This window comes from Amphibalanus amphitrite, unplaced genomic scaffold (genome assembly GCF_019059575.1).
Source record: "Amphibalanus amphitrite isolate SeventyFive unplaced genomic scaffold, NRLGWU_Aamphi_draft 001936F_arrow, whole genome shotgun sequence".
Taxonomy (NCBI): Eukaryota; Metazoa; Arthropoda; class Thecostraca; order Balanomorpha; family Balanidae; genus Amphibalanus; species Amphibalanus amphitrite.
Genome location: NW_024883429.1, coordinates 73,603 through 88,280, shown reverse-complemented (window position 1 = coordinate 88,280; position 14,678 = coordinate 73,603). Strand labels below are relative to the sequence as shown.

The 14,678-nt window shown below is 51.1% G+C and overlaps 1 protein-coding gene across 2 annotated transcripts; it reads right to left on the bottom strand.

The window, feature by feature from the left end:
- Nucleotides 1–4,869: 4,869 nt before the first annotated feature.
- On the bottom strand, nucleotides 4,870–14,318 carry LOC122375841. Of its 2 annotated transcripts, none has more exons than XM_043355384.1 (4): nucleotides 12,933–14,318; nucleotides 9,492–9,662; nucleotides 6,024–6,183; nucleotides 4,870–5,719 (listed from the first exon to the last, which is right to left on the bottom strand). In XM_043355384.1, the coding sequence occupies exons 1-4, from the start codon at nucleotides 14,263–14,265 to the stop codon at nucleotides 5,596–5,598; spliced, it is 1,788 nt and encodes a 595-aa protein (XP_043211319.1). In that variant the 5' UTR covers nucleotides 14,266–14,318; the 3' UTR covers nucleotides 4,870–5,595. The 2 variants fall into 2 exon arrangements, with proteins under 2 accessions (XP_043211319.1, XP_043211320.1); XM_043355385.1 differs by lacking the exon at nucleotides 12,933–14,318 and adding an exon at nucleotides 10,180–10,455 and having other exon boundaries at nucleotides 4,892–5,719.
- Nucleotides 14,319–14,678: the final 360 nt, after the last annotated feature.

The following is a 14,678-nucleotide window of genomic DNA, read 5'->3' as shown; positions in this document are numbered from 1 at the left end:
TTGACGATCCTAATCCTAATTCCACCTGAGGTGCATCGGTTCGTGAATGCTGTAGCAACAGGACTTCGATCCCCTCTGTCCAATCGTTGGCTACCTCCGGGTCGTGTGGGATTAGTCATCACCTGGGTTACTAAGCGGCCGGCCCCGCGCGCGTTGTTTCGCCTTGGAAGGTTCGGCCGGCAGACGCGGGCGGCGTGCCAAGCTAGAGCGGCCGGTTTTTGGCACGACGGACACGTTCACGGCCAGTTCCCTGGCTCAGGCTGTCAGGTTTCAGAGAACTGAAATAACGATTAGTATGGCGAAGTAAACATATGAGTATCATTCAAAGAGCATCCTAACCAGCATCGAAGTATTTGACGTCGAAAGTTTCCTCTCTCCCACCCTAAAATCGCTTTTTGGCCAACTTGTCAGTGGGGTCGTAACTCATTAACTTGCGACCGTTAGTCCCGAAGTTCAGACTGCGGAATGGACATGTGAGGATAAAGGTAGGATGGGGTGGTTCTTTCATCAATCGCAGCACTATCGGCATGCAACCGCTGCCACTTGCCAGATTATGTCGAACCTCAGTTTCGGCACTTCTGCTTTGTCTATCCACTGTATTCGCAGATCCCATTTGGCCTAACGAGTACCACGTGGCTTCGCGTGCACTCCGGGTCCGTCCGCTGAAATCTGGCCGCTCTAAAGTCAACAACTGGTCTGGGAGCCGGGTAGTTTTCCACTGCACTGGCGTGACGCGCCCGCGTGGTTGGGGCGCGGCCGCGATGGCGGGAAAAACTGGCGCGCGGGGCTGGCAGCAGTCAGCAGCGCCCTCTGCGCGCCGAGTGGCGGGAAATGCCACGAGGTCAATTGTGGCGGGAATAGTGCGACGCGTTTGTTTAGAGCTGCCGTTTTAAAGCACGGAAACACATGTACTTGGAGGCTGCCGTGCTGGAGGCTAGTTTTTTTTAATTCCAAGGTTTTACATAGGTACGATTTATTTATCCCCACATATGCTGACAGCATAGGGCTGCCGTGTTACCCGTTACCTTGGGAGCCACGCGTTGGCACGGGAACGGCCTTGGGGACGGGTGACAGGGCGGAGCGTCCTTCTCACGGGCTAAGGTGAATCCACGCCCGCTGGCTTTGCATGCGTCATAGACGGGGAAGGGTGTGTTGCGAACCACGAAGCCCTTGAGGTGCCAATTGGCAGGCATGAGCTATCAAGTAGGCATCAGCTATGAGACAACAATCGAATTTATTGCAATAATGTGTGGCGTGGCCCCGGAATAGGCGGGAAGCCAGCATGCCAAGGGAATGCCTCAGAAAGGAAGATGTGGGCATTGAGCTTCAATACAATTTTGAAACAATGACCTACACAGACTTGAGATAAATGCCTTGAAGGAAGGCTTTGGATAAAAAAGCTGCAGATGTCGGTAGGAAGCTACTGGTAGGTTTATCGAAACTGTTTGGGATAGACGCAAATAATACAAACGAGAGCATATTTACTTCCAATTTGACCAGCCTCCGATTTGCCTTTACAGCTTAGCGCCCTACCAACAGCCAATAATTGTTTATTTGTTTTACCCGTGCAGGGACCGCGGATTCCAATTCTCGTAGGGTGTGCAAGATGTGGTGATTGGGCCCCCCATCTCACGCCGGGCCCCTTCCAAAAAGTCAGCGCCGCCACTGCTCCGGAATAAGCCGGTTCTAAGGAAGCGGGGCGGAAAAACCTTCAAAATTGACGGTCGTAAGATGACTGAGCGAGCATCTTACGGTCAGGAGACGCATGAGCAGAGTAAATGCACATGCATGCATGCAACGTGATCCAAATCGATCTCCGATTTTCCCAAGCAGACCCCTAAAGGCTTACAGTGACCTTCAAGGACCCCTACGGGCCTCACAGAGCCCTTTTGCACAGTTGATGTTGGCACACTTCTTTTTATCATGGATTACATGAATTAGTTTAAAAAAAAATAAAACACGGCCGACGGGATGTTTGGGCCCATCGATTTGGCCCCTATGACCTATTGGGTTCTGGCCTCCGGCCCCCTTAGCTTCCCCATTGCTCTACGGCCCACACGCTGGCTTTGGGGCCCCATAAAGGCCGCACGCCAGCTCCTGAGACCCAACGCCGGCAATTCTAAGGGTCACCGGCGCACCGCACACGGTCTTTGAAGGTCCCATAACGGCCTCTGGAATACCTCATGTACATAGAAATGTGGATGCCCACGCCGCTTCTTGGGCCCCCACACCTGGCTCTTTGACACCGTTCGCCGGCTCCATGGGGTACCAACTACCCTACCAAGCAAGCTCGCCTGGAGGTCCCCCACCGTCTCTTGGCGCCCGAGTAGCCTCGATGCCTGAATAGGGCCCCGAGACATCGACCTTGGCCAAAAAGCGTTCGTGTAGGCCCTCAGAAACTGTTGTGAGCCCTGAGATTACTGTGTGGGCTACTCAGGCACTTCTGTCGGGTCATCATGCATCGAGTTGGGTCCGAGCTAGTGAGGGTTATCAGAAGCATCCTTAAGCCCTGCGACTTCAGAGGTTGGTGTGAGATCCTAAAAAAGAAAGTGAGGGCCGCACTCCGAGGCTTGCGAAGGGCTTTTCCTCGGAGGTCGGCCTTGGCCGAACGGCGTTCCTCAAACTGGTGTAGGGCGCTGAGATTACTGAATGGGACTATCGAGTATTGGCATGGGGCCCTCAACTATCAGCACGGAGCCCTCAGGAGCCAGTAAGGGTTCCTCTGCGCCATGCATAAGCCATCCGATTTCAGAGGCCGGTGTGAGATCCTAAACAAGAGCTGAGTGCACTTAAAAGCCTGTGTAGGGCCCTCAGAGATCAGCTTTGATCAGACGGCGGTCGTGGACGCCCTTAGAAACTGACGTAGGGGCCGCCTCAGTCGGTCGGCCCTCTCACATCAGCCTGAGGATCTCAGGAATCGGCCTGGGGCCCTCAAGAGCCGGTTAGGGCCCTCGGAAAGTGGCATTATACCCTGAGATAGCTGTGTAAGGCCCTCGGGTAACGGCTTGGGGCCCTCGGGCATCGGCCTGCGCCCGCGGGCATTGGCCAGAGGTCCTTGGATATCGGTCTGGGGCCTCTCAAGAGCCGGTGAGGGCCTTCAGAAACTGGGGTGGGGCCCTGAGATAACTCTGTGGGCTTTCAGTTCCTGATGCGGGACCCTTAGGCATCGGCCCCAAGAGGGGGTTAAGGAGGGCAGGGGGCAGGGGCCCTCAAGAGCCGGTTAGGGCCCTCAGAAACTGACGTGGATCCCTGAGCTAGCCATGTATGTACTCAGACACCGGCGTGGGACCTTTAGACATCGACTTGGGGCCATCGGGCATCGGCCTGGGCCCTCAAGAGCCGGTGGAAGCGCTGAAAAAATGGCGTGGGTGGGGTTCTGAGATAACCCCTGAGATAACACTAGAACCTGTTCACGCCTTCAGGCACCGGTGCGGGACCATCAGGCTCGCGCTGCGGCGCTGGGGCCCTCGAGAATCGGCTTGGGACACTCGAGCGCCAGGGCCGCATGGGCCCCCACAACGAACTGCATGGGTGTGCAAAAATAGGTGTTTGCACACCCTCGGGATTTTCAGGGTGTGCAATTGCACACCCTGCCCCCCGGAATCCGCGGTCCCTGTTAACCCGTGCTGTGCTTCGCAACGAAAGCAAGCTCTCAGCCACGGGTCCGTTGTAACTGGTAGCCAAATAATGTAGCCACAGCCGCTTATTTTCTACTTCGCATTTCGCAAGGTCCTTGTCATGTCCCATTGCTGGCGTATACCTCGAAACAGGCGCGGATACAAGGGGGGGGGGCCATGGGGGCCATGGCCCCCCCCTTGGCCGATTTTTTTCAAAAATAAAATAAAAAGTTAAAAAGTTAAAAAGCTGAAAAGGGGGCCTCCTGAAAATAAAGTGGCCGAAATCCGATGAGTTTTTTTTAACCTACCCACTTAGTTATTTCTTAGAAGACTAGCTGAGAAGACTTCTTTGTTAGAAGATTGGTAAAGCTTTTCATAACTTGGAGGTCTCTTATACTCACAGAGATGACCACTTTTACAGGGCCTCCTAACCTGCACAGAGGGCCTCCAAGCCTGCACAGATGTTGAGATGTTGCCTGAACAGCTAGATAAGCTCAATAGACGCAGTTTTTTTTTTGGGGGGGGGCCCAACAAGTGGGAAGATGGGGCCTCCAACAGGTGGGATTATGGGGGGGGGCCTCCTGGTTTCTAATGGCCCCTCCCTTGGAGATTTTCTGGATCCGCCCCTGCCTCGAAACCCCATGGGAAGACCCAGTCTTCAGTGAATACACGCGTGTTACAGCGAGGGATACGGTTAGCATGGGCTGCCAGGGTCAGGGGAGGGAGCGTTCAATACGCCGCTCCGGCCGTAAGGTCGATATCGGCCCGCTGATACGGCGAAAATAGACCGTATTGGTCGGCCGGATATTGGGCTGGACCGTCGTGGGCTGGCGATTCAGCAGCGTGACGACTGACGAAGTGTGGGCTCCAGGTTTTCACACGTGAAGCGGCTGGAAGTATCCAATCCATGTCCCGTTACCTTTCTTTACATTTGCCGCCGCCGGAATCCTTTACTAGTTACTGGCGACGACCTCTTCGGCTTGATGTGTGGGGTCAGTAGTGCACATCTCTTACCAAGCGATCGAGCGGTCGAGAAGTCTTCGGACGAGAATGGCTGTTTGTGAAGTCCCCACGGTTCACGGAATCATTGATCGATATTTAAGCAAACGGGTATCAAACATATATGGGAGACTCCAGGTTGAAAGAGCACCAGTTCTTTGACTAACCTTGATCCAATCCGAGGCATACATCCCGCAGGTCATACAAGTACCACGTCCACGTAAAACATAGGTGAACATAAGGACTTCATGAAAAGGTTTTGTCTATGGAATATATATTGACAATAAAATGCCTTTGGGGACATCCAAGCAGGTCAAAACACTCGACAGTGGTCACTACGTAGTACGTACCCGGAACGTCCAATACGCACGTAGGGCGAAGGAAACTGTTAACGTATCGCGCACCCAACTCCCTGGCTTAAAATGCATCTGCCTGTTTAATGCCTTTATCTTAAATGCCTCTGGTCGTTCATTTTTAATTCACTAGATATAGATACATCGTTACCCAGATAAACTATCATTCACTCAAGTGGTCGTGATCCTTCATTAACGCCTCATTATTGTTAGATCGATGCTCTTTCGCCGCTGGCTGTGGCTTCCTTTGTTCAGTCGAGGATCACATCAGCAAAGTCCTGTTTTTAGGTTTCCCCAAAACAGTTCACAATACGCATGTTGAACATTGTTCCAGTCTCCCGGAAGGAATGCCATCACATTTGTCGAGCTGAGGCCAGGCTCCTTTTACAACTTGTTGGCTGGTGGCCATTGGTCAACCTCGCCGGCGCCACAATAAAGATGTCGGATGTCGCGACTGGTAACTGTTCAAGCTGTCGCGTCATTCGTAGAGTTATGGCTTCAAATGCCGAAAGCATTGCACTGTGATCGCTATTCCATTTGGTCATTGGCAAAGCTGTTGATTCGCCACGGATTTCTCCCATCTTAGAAGTCACAGCCCTTTCCATTCGGCGTCCTGTTGTTAGTAGCTAGGATTGGCATCTTTCCTGTGTGTGCAGACACTGGCCTCGAACCTGTGACGTCATCAGACCACTGCAGTACTCGGGCATGTTGCCGCCGGTGGTTTTTGTCAAAAACCACGAAAGCGGCAAACTGTAACGAAGGATGAAATATTAGTTACATGTATTCATTTTGCATTTTGATTATGCCAGTATGGACGTTTGCAATGCTGTCTCCCTAAGATCACAGCCAAAACTGGATCCTCGAAAGTGTCGAACTCCTCGAAGGGCATACGTCATTCGCAAATCATGTTGATCACTTCTCGGAATCATCAAACTCGGACCGAGTAATAAGAATCACCAGTCAGGTGCAAAAAGTCGGTACCTACCACCAGACTGAGACCAGCACTGCACCAAGCTATGACGATAACGCTAGAGCATCATATCGCCGTTCTCACCTTCCAAGCTGCACCAGCGTAGAGTACGGATCTCCCGCCTCGCGGGCGTCTCTGGATAGGACACAAAGTTGGTGAGGTAGGCACTCCTGCTCCTCAGTCAGCAGGAGCAGCATCCTCTGCACAAAGCTGGACGTCAAGGGGTCCACCATGCCTCCTCCGTCTGCGAGCAGGGGAAGAACTGGTAGAATGAGTGGTTGAAGTCGCCTGGCATTGGCCGAGATGGGTTAGTGAAGGTATTGGAGGGCTGTTGTTTTTATCATTAGTGAAATTCGCCACCATCAGAGGGCAGAACTCAGCAGCACCCGTGCCGTAGGTGCTGTTAAAACTAACACTTAAGCCACTACCTTTCCGAAATGTCCCTACTACATCTGTAATGGCTATTGAATGCGCTGTGATTACGCATAACGAACTCTTTCCCAGCTCTTTCCTACCTTTATTAGAGTTCACGTGAGACATACGTCTTTATGAGGTGTAACTACGACGACGTCAGACTCATGGGCGGATCTAGGGGAACTTTTTGGGGGGGGGGTCACAAGTCGGCCGACATGCCGGGTCTGATAGATGAATTCTGACGACCGGGGGGGGGGGGGGGGGGGTAGGGAGCGAGTATCTCGAGATCAAATGACATTTGATCTTCGTCGTTTCTAAGATGAAGTTTTATCATCGTAAGTCACTCGACTCAGTAGTTTTAGTTAGTGAAACCCACCTATACAGGGGCGTCGCCACGGGAATTTTGTACTGGGGGGGGGGGGGGGGCGGATTAACCGACTTAAAAACCCAGAAGTAGACATAGTTACCTCACTTTTAGCCTAATGCATTAGGCAAAAAAAACATTTGTCAAAACACAGCTCTAAAACACAAATATTACAACCCTTTTAGCATGCTAGTACAAGCCGGAGTTCCTTCACAGTACACATATGAATTCCGACTCAATTTGACACGGTTGGTTTACATTCACGATCTCTCTTATTGATTGGTGTATGAATCGGCGGCGCGAAGCGCGGAGAAAATTTGCAAAAGCATTTGTCAAAACACAGCTCCAAAACACAAATTTTACCACCCTTTTAGCATGGCAGTACAAGCCGGAGTTCCTTCACAGTACACATAAATTCTGATTGAATTTGACACGGTTGGTTGGTGTAATTACAGGGTGTCCCAAAAATAATGTCACACCTGTCCAGCGTCAATTGCATGAAAATAACAAACATGAGAGGTGCGCTTTTCTTACATATGTATCCCACCTTCTCCCTGATACGGGCAAGGATATGTTCCGGAACATCAGACATCAACATGTCCAGCTTCTGTGGACTGATCTTGGACCAGACAGATCGAACGTTCCTGGTCAGCGTGCCTTCAGATTATTCTGGTGCCATTTTGATCACCTCTTACCGGGCGATCGCCCTAAGATTTTCTATCGGCGACAGGTCGGGACTATTTCCCGGTCATTTGTCCTTCTCCCAGAATGCTGGGAAGTTCGATCTGCACCAGTCCTGCGTCGTTCTAGCTCGATGAGCCGGGACCCCGACCTGTTGAAAGATGGCCCTGGACATGTTCAGCAGAGGTTTTCGGCTGGAAACGTGACTTGGTGGGCTTCAGCTTTAGAAGCAGCCTCCAGTACCGATGAATTGTCAACTTGGAGACTGGATGACTGTTAGCAATCAGCCCCCTTGCCAGATTCCTTGTGGATAAGCCCGTATTTAGCTCCGCAGTTCGCGATGTCGAGCTGCACTACCCGGCTGGCGGAAGTCTTCCTGCCGCGACCTAGCTTGTTCCCAGACGTCTATCCGCTTCTGTCGCAAGACAACCAGCGCCAAATCGTGCGGCAACTCGTGCCCAGTGCCTCGGCTACCAGGCCGTGGGTCATTCCGCCGCCAACCATGTCGACTGCCCCGCTGCGGGACGATTTGCTCTGCAGTTTTGCCATCCTGGACACATGGTCCGCGCGCGCTGGGTACTGCCCCGAAAATGACCTCCGTCCACCCCTTGACCGGTCAGGGTCACAAAAATTTGAAGGTCACGTGACTAGAATGTAGCCAATATGGTCTGGGAGCCAGTAACGGCGAAATTATATTGATATTGCGCCGTAGAAGGCAAAATAAAGGTTGTGAGAGGGTGTGACATTAATTTTGGGACACCCTGTACAGTCACGATTTCGTATTGACCTGTACGTACATGAATCGGCGGCGCGAAGCGCCGCGAAAAATTTGCAAAAACATTTGTCAGAACACAGGGTGGTCTCCTCTCTAGAAAGGACCACCTCTCTACTGCGGGCCTCCTCTTTTCACAGGGCCTCTCAACTACAGAAGGCCTCCTCTCTACAGAGGGCTTCCTCTCTACTGAGGGTCTCTCCCTTTCAGAGTGGTGTGTGGCCGAAATCCGTTGAGTTTTTAATTTTGGGTATAGGTAGGGGCACCAGGAATTAAATTCATGACCATCCCCTTGGAGTTTTCCTGGATCATCCCCTGGTGCTCGCACGGTTGAGACAAAAACGAGTAAGATTCTGGCCTTCAATACGCCTTTTCACGCAACACGATCCAGAAAAACAAAGGTATTAGCTCATAAGTGTTTGACAGGTGATTTCAGGGGCGTAACTTTGTATACTTTTGAGGGTGCAGTTGCACCCCCAAAGTTAAATTATGCACCCTCAATGTTTATGTTGCACCCCCAATGTGTCATCCCTTTATTGGCACTAAGAATTATAAAATACGCAAAATTCTTTGTTTCAAATACAGAGCAAGAATATTCAATGTAAAATGGTGAAATAAAACAAGTGCACTCATGATATTTTGTCAGTAGTTATGCACGACTGGAAAGACTGGATCCGCGCGAATAATGTGAGCTGACATACGCCGAATTTCGATTCTGGCCAAACATGGTCTCGAGTAATAGATAACAGGTTAAAGGTCATTTAGGTAGGGTCATATGATTTTTAAGGGTGTGTGTAAAATTTAGTAACTCGAGGATACTAAAAGTTTCGTCGCGATCAGCCGCTTTTTGCGCTAGTTATTCGCGAAAAACTGAGTAGGGTCGATCCGACCCCCCCCCCTCCCTACAAGGGCGAGGGTTAAAGTTTCGAAAGAACCTACCCTACTCGTCGAGCACTGTCCATCTTCGCTCGCTCGTTATGTATGTACATATGTAAATTTGTACATGCTCCTTAGGAGGCCCCTGCGAACTGGAGGCCCCGCCACTTGGAGGCCCCTTCCCTAGTTTGCACCCCCAATGTCGTTTCCAAAGTTACACCCATGGGTGATTTTGAGCATGCAAGACGGCGTCTATAACGCATTTAGGTCTTCGGCTTTTGGGGGGGGGGGGTCAAATGACCCTCTCAGACCTTTTGGGGGGGGGTCATGACCCCGTGGACCCCCCCCCCAGGATCCGCCACTGGTCAGACTTCTACTTCATGAACACATAACAACCCCTCCTTGAACTCGCCATTAAAACCCACCAACCTCATCAACCACTCACCTGGCGGCATCAGCGCCCTGCCTCCGCCGGCTGCCGGGGCTGCTGTAGTCGTGGTGGTAGTGGTAGCTGTAGCGATGGCGAAGGCCACCAGTGCTCCCAATGCTGCGAACCCGGCCAAGGCACCAACAATGCCCGCAAAACAGTCGCAGCTGCCTCCCGAGCTGGCGTAACCTGCAGGATCAAAGGGGGAATGGGCATTGAACATGGTGGCTTTTGGCTATCGATTGCTTATGTCGATATTGATAGATCCTGTGGGTCAAATGGAAGAAGGTTAGGAGAGGGGTGGTCTTTGTACAGGGATTAGAAAAGTGTTTATGTCACTTTATCATGTACCGATAATTGCGATGAATACTTTTTCACTTGGCGACATGCTTACGTTGTGGGTGTGACTGCATTGAAGATGTTGTCGCAATGAATGGCATGCACAGAAACTACTCATTTGCATTCTACCTGTCTCATGTGTTGCATACTTTGCTATAATTGTTCCCGAACGCCGGAGGAGATTTCAATTTTCAACTATTCATTTCTTACAACTTTGGCACAGCCGATTGCATATGAGGCTACGGTTTTTCATCATAATCTCAGTTACGTACCGACAACTTCCTTAATTTGTGTACGCACTACGCAGGAGCGCTCTCGAATGACATATTATAATAAAAGATATCCCAATTAGCCCTCCCCTTCTCACCACTTCTCGCGCTGGCAGGGTCGTCCCTAATCTCTCTTCTGGAGATAGGCCGGTCACCAGTCTCTTTCTCTCTGTAGCCCGAGGCGGTACAGACACCGCGCACGGCCACGTCTGCCATAGCCCGCGGCGATATTTTGGCCACCAGGTCGGTCAGTGACCTTTGGATGAACCCGTCGGGAAGCTGGTACAACAGGTGCCCGAACGCGGATCTTGGGTCACTGCCATCCCATATCACGCCTTCACCGTGTGTAAGACGATGCCATGGCTCCAGCAGGAGGCTTGAGAAACTTGGCATCGACGAAAAATCAGCCGAATTGTCTAGGTGATTGCTGGTGCGTAGAAATGATGGTAATTGTAGAAGCCAGTTGCCTTCGAGGGCCCTTCCTCCTCCATTGTTCGCTGTGATTTGTTGTAGAACGAACGCCCCCAGGCCGGCGAGGGCTGCTCCTCCGGCTAAGAGTCCCAGAACATCGTACTGAGTGCACTCACAGGACGGAGAGCCTCCATATCCGTAGGAGGTGCCCCCTCCGTAGCCGCCTCCGCTGGCCGACATCTGCTCGCCAAACTCCCCACGGGCATTGTAGATGTCGCGCCAGTCGCCGCTGCTATAGGGGTCGCCCCAGTCGCGCCATAGCCGACGTCGGGAGAGGCCAGAGGGACCCGTCCCTGAGAGGGCTGATGAAGGGTAGCTGTTGTATTGAGCTCTATCAGAGGACATAGTCGTCTCTCTTATGGGAGTGTTGACGATGTCCATGTAGACCTGGTCGTCATTATATTTCGATTCGCTATAACGCCCTCTTCTATTACGGTCGTTTTTATCGTTTGCTTTGAAGTTATCTTCTCCCCAAGCAGCGCGGATATTTTCGCCGTAGCTGGCTGTCACTGAGTTCACTCTGTCTGGTTTCAGAGACGCCTGAGTGAGCTCGTATATCGCTCTTATTCTGTCTGGACCCGGGAAGACGGTCGAGGTGCCCCAATCGGCACTCTGATTTCCGTTCGTAGCCGGGATGTCCGTCGCTGCGCTGTAGTTTCTCCTGCCCGAGTCCAAATCAACGCCTGCTTTAGGAGACTTTGAGGTGCTTCTTTTTTGTATGCTCTCGGACGCTGCGTATGGAAGGGATGGAAGAGGACCGCGAGATGGACTTTGAGCGAGACTGAAATGGTTTCCGGAGGGGATCTCAAGACCTAGGGAAGATAGGGACATGGCTCCAGCTAAAATCACCAGAAAACAGACCGAACGTGGCTTCATAGTGGCTGTCTAAGCAGGGGCTGGACGGTTTTCACGTCAGGTCACTAGAAGCACGGATCACTTATCGCAATGCATAAGTTAGAGCCCATGATTTCACTTTGGTACGTTGTGCTTGTCGTGTGAATCGCGGATCTTACTTCAAATGGCTTCTAGGAACTTCAGTATGCATTAGTAGGTGCCTAGCAAATTAAACTTGTGATAACGTAATAGTCATGCCAAAATGGCTTAACAATTTGCTATCTCAAAGCAGTTTGTTAAGCTGGGCTTTCAATTAATAGAGGCACTCTGCAGTCCCGGGCTATTTTCTTGATCGAATATCGAAATTTTCTTCAATAGCCAGTCTTCAATAGCCAGTTTTTCTTGTTTTGCAAGACCCACAGGATGTCCAGAGCAACCAGAATGCTTATCTAAGCGCCACTGACAGACAGCAATGTTGCAAGCCTCGTCCGGTGTCACTCTTCCGTGCTGAGTCGCGCCTGATCACGCTTCACGAGCCGCTCTCTGAATGTCCGACGAGGTTCCCTCTCCTTTGGCGACCCCACCCCTAGCACTGCGCAACTACGACTAACCCCGGCAAGACCCCAGCTTGACGCCGAGGTAATTTGTAACGGTGCACCCCTATTAACCCATCCATCATCCGTGGTTTATGCCTGCAGTTATGCTCCGTTTGTGTTGGTGCGCATGTTTCGTGCTTTTCGCGAGTTTGAGACGGCGGGTGGTTTTTGAACCGTAACAGACAGCCTGTTGGGTATTCGTGAGGGCTGCGATGTGTGTGATGTGAACGGGTCACGACTCACGAGTACTAGGTCAGGAGGTCAGATCACGGCTACGTATGCCATGTGTCGTGAATGTCAATTGTTTCTTGGTTATGTGTCGTATATGCAGTGGCCGTCGGCCATGAGTATGTATTACTCATCGATAAATTTCGAGTCGTTGCAGTGAAACAGTCACACATTGGTCGTACATAGAAAGGAACGCCAGTACACCTTTAACAAAATTCACATGTATGCCTCGAATGTGCAGATTATGAGCTCTTCATGAATGTATATGAGCTCACCTATGACCTGCAGAAGTTCATGTCATGAGAGACGGGAAGGGACGAATGGATGTTTTCGTCACATTTAATTGAAGTGTTAGAGAGGTGTCATGTGTAAGGGGAAAACGTATCATATTGTGATGAAAGCTCAAGAATAACGTAGTTCATTCGCAATTCTCTAGCTTCTACGTTATGTTAAGGACTTTAGATCACTAAAGGATTTTACTTCTTATACAGCTAGGCAGCGGCCTTGGATAATCTAGTTGGAATCGTAATAATGCTTTGTCATGTTTAATGGAAAATTAAGAGCATTAGGTACTTGCAACACATATGACCACTGGTCATATGTGCTGCAAGTACCTAATGCTCTTAATTTTAATTGACCAGCCAAGTAAAAGCATGGTAGACTTGTACGTCTATGAACTTACCACCAATATCATTCAGTCTGCGCATGCGGTGGGTACTCACCATCTCTTGCGCCGATTCCAATTTTATCCAGAAATCTTCCTGTAATTGTTGAGGTCCCGTTTTCGCTTCGTCTTTTACGTCTGTAACCTGAACCATAGCAGACTGCTCTCACAGCTGTATCGGCCAATGCGTGAGGCTTTATTCTTCCGGCGAGATCCAGAAGCGACCTCTGCATCATTCCCTCCGGCAGCTGATGCAGCACCCGGCCGAACGCTGACCTCGGGTCACTACCGTCCCATATGACCCGCTCTCCTCGCGATAGGTGACCCAACGGCTCGGCGAGGAACGCAGTTAGGTCGAGGAGCTCGACACCGAGGGACCACTCCTCCTCCAGCGACCGGCCGACGTTGGTGAGGTTGGCGAAGAGGAAGATGGCCGCCAGCGCTGCTGAAGTTGCCGCCGCAGCCCCCAGACCAAGGAGGTTGTAAGCCACGCAGTCACATTCCTCTTGATCGCCATATCCTCCTGACATGCCGCTGAGGAAGCGGTCATACCAGCCTCGGATTCCTGACGAAGGTGCTGTGTTGTACGAGCCGCTGTATCCCTGGTTGTAAACGCTGTAGCTGCTGCTGCCGTAGCCGCCGTTGTAGCCAAAGCCGCCGTTCTGACGGCCGTTGTAGCCGGGGCCGAAGTTTTGGCCATAACCTTGAGAGATTCCGGGACCGGAATGGAACCCGGCGCCGAAATCTGAGGGATAGCGACTTCGGTAGGTTTGGGATGGCGTGTCGCCTCGAGTTGGGTCTTGGGAGGCGTGTGGGGGATATCTTTCGTAGTTTTGGGCCTGCCCATCGGGGGCTAAGGGCCGATGGTCGGTCGGAACGCTTCCAGAATCGCGAAATTTTTCACTTTCCAGACGCTGTTTTTCTAATGGAGACATACTCAGTGGGCGCACAGAGAAGTGAGCGGTTCGGAATGGATCGTCGTTCTCACTGGGCCTCTGGTTTCCACCTGATTCTGAGATCACGTGTGACTCACCGACTCGTCTGCGGGCGTTGTCTCCCGAACCTTTTCGCCATTCTCTTCCTCTCCCATCATTTTCCCTAACTTTGGATCTTCTACTCGACGATAGCGCTTTCAGGTCTGACCCGATGGTTTCTTGTGAGCTTCCAGGATGGATTGACCCGTTAGGATTGGAGCTATATTTTGGGTCCCCATTCAAAGAGAACGCATTCCGAGTCGGTTGCCATGGCAACGTTGGTTGCCATGGAGATTGGGGATAATAGTGAGGTATTGAAAAACTTGCAGGCTCTGGAAGCTTTTCTTCAGGACTTGTTGCATTCTCGCTTCGTGACACAGCAAAGAACAAAACCGTTAGCAAGATTGACGACGTCATTTAATGTCTTCAGAGATAATCTTTCTCTAAGGAGCTTCCTCCAGTCGTGGATCTGTTTGTGATCAATCAATCAAGGAAGAAGACAAAGGTCATTCCCACTTCGCCTCTTCACTCTTCATACCTTGTCAACCTAATAATTGTTCAGGGGCACATATCAACCGTCTAAGGAGTAAGGAGTCTTACACGTTTTACACGCCTTTCACGCTTTCAGTTTTTCACTTTCAGTATCAAGCACAGCTGAACGTGGTCTTTCGTCGTACTTTTAGCGATCTTCCCGTCTTCTTGCTGGTTTCTACTCTCCAGGCACACACTTTTTCTCTTCTTTCTCGATCACCGGCGCATCACGGTTGCCGTAGCAGTTCCTATAAAGCACACTACACCGTCATCGTACGCTGGGCGCTCACTTCATTTCG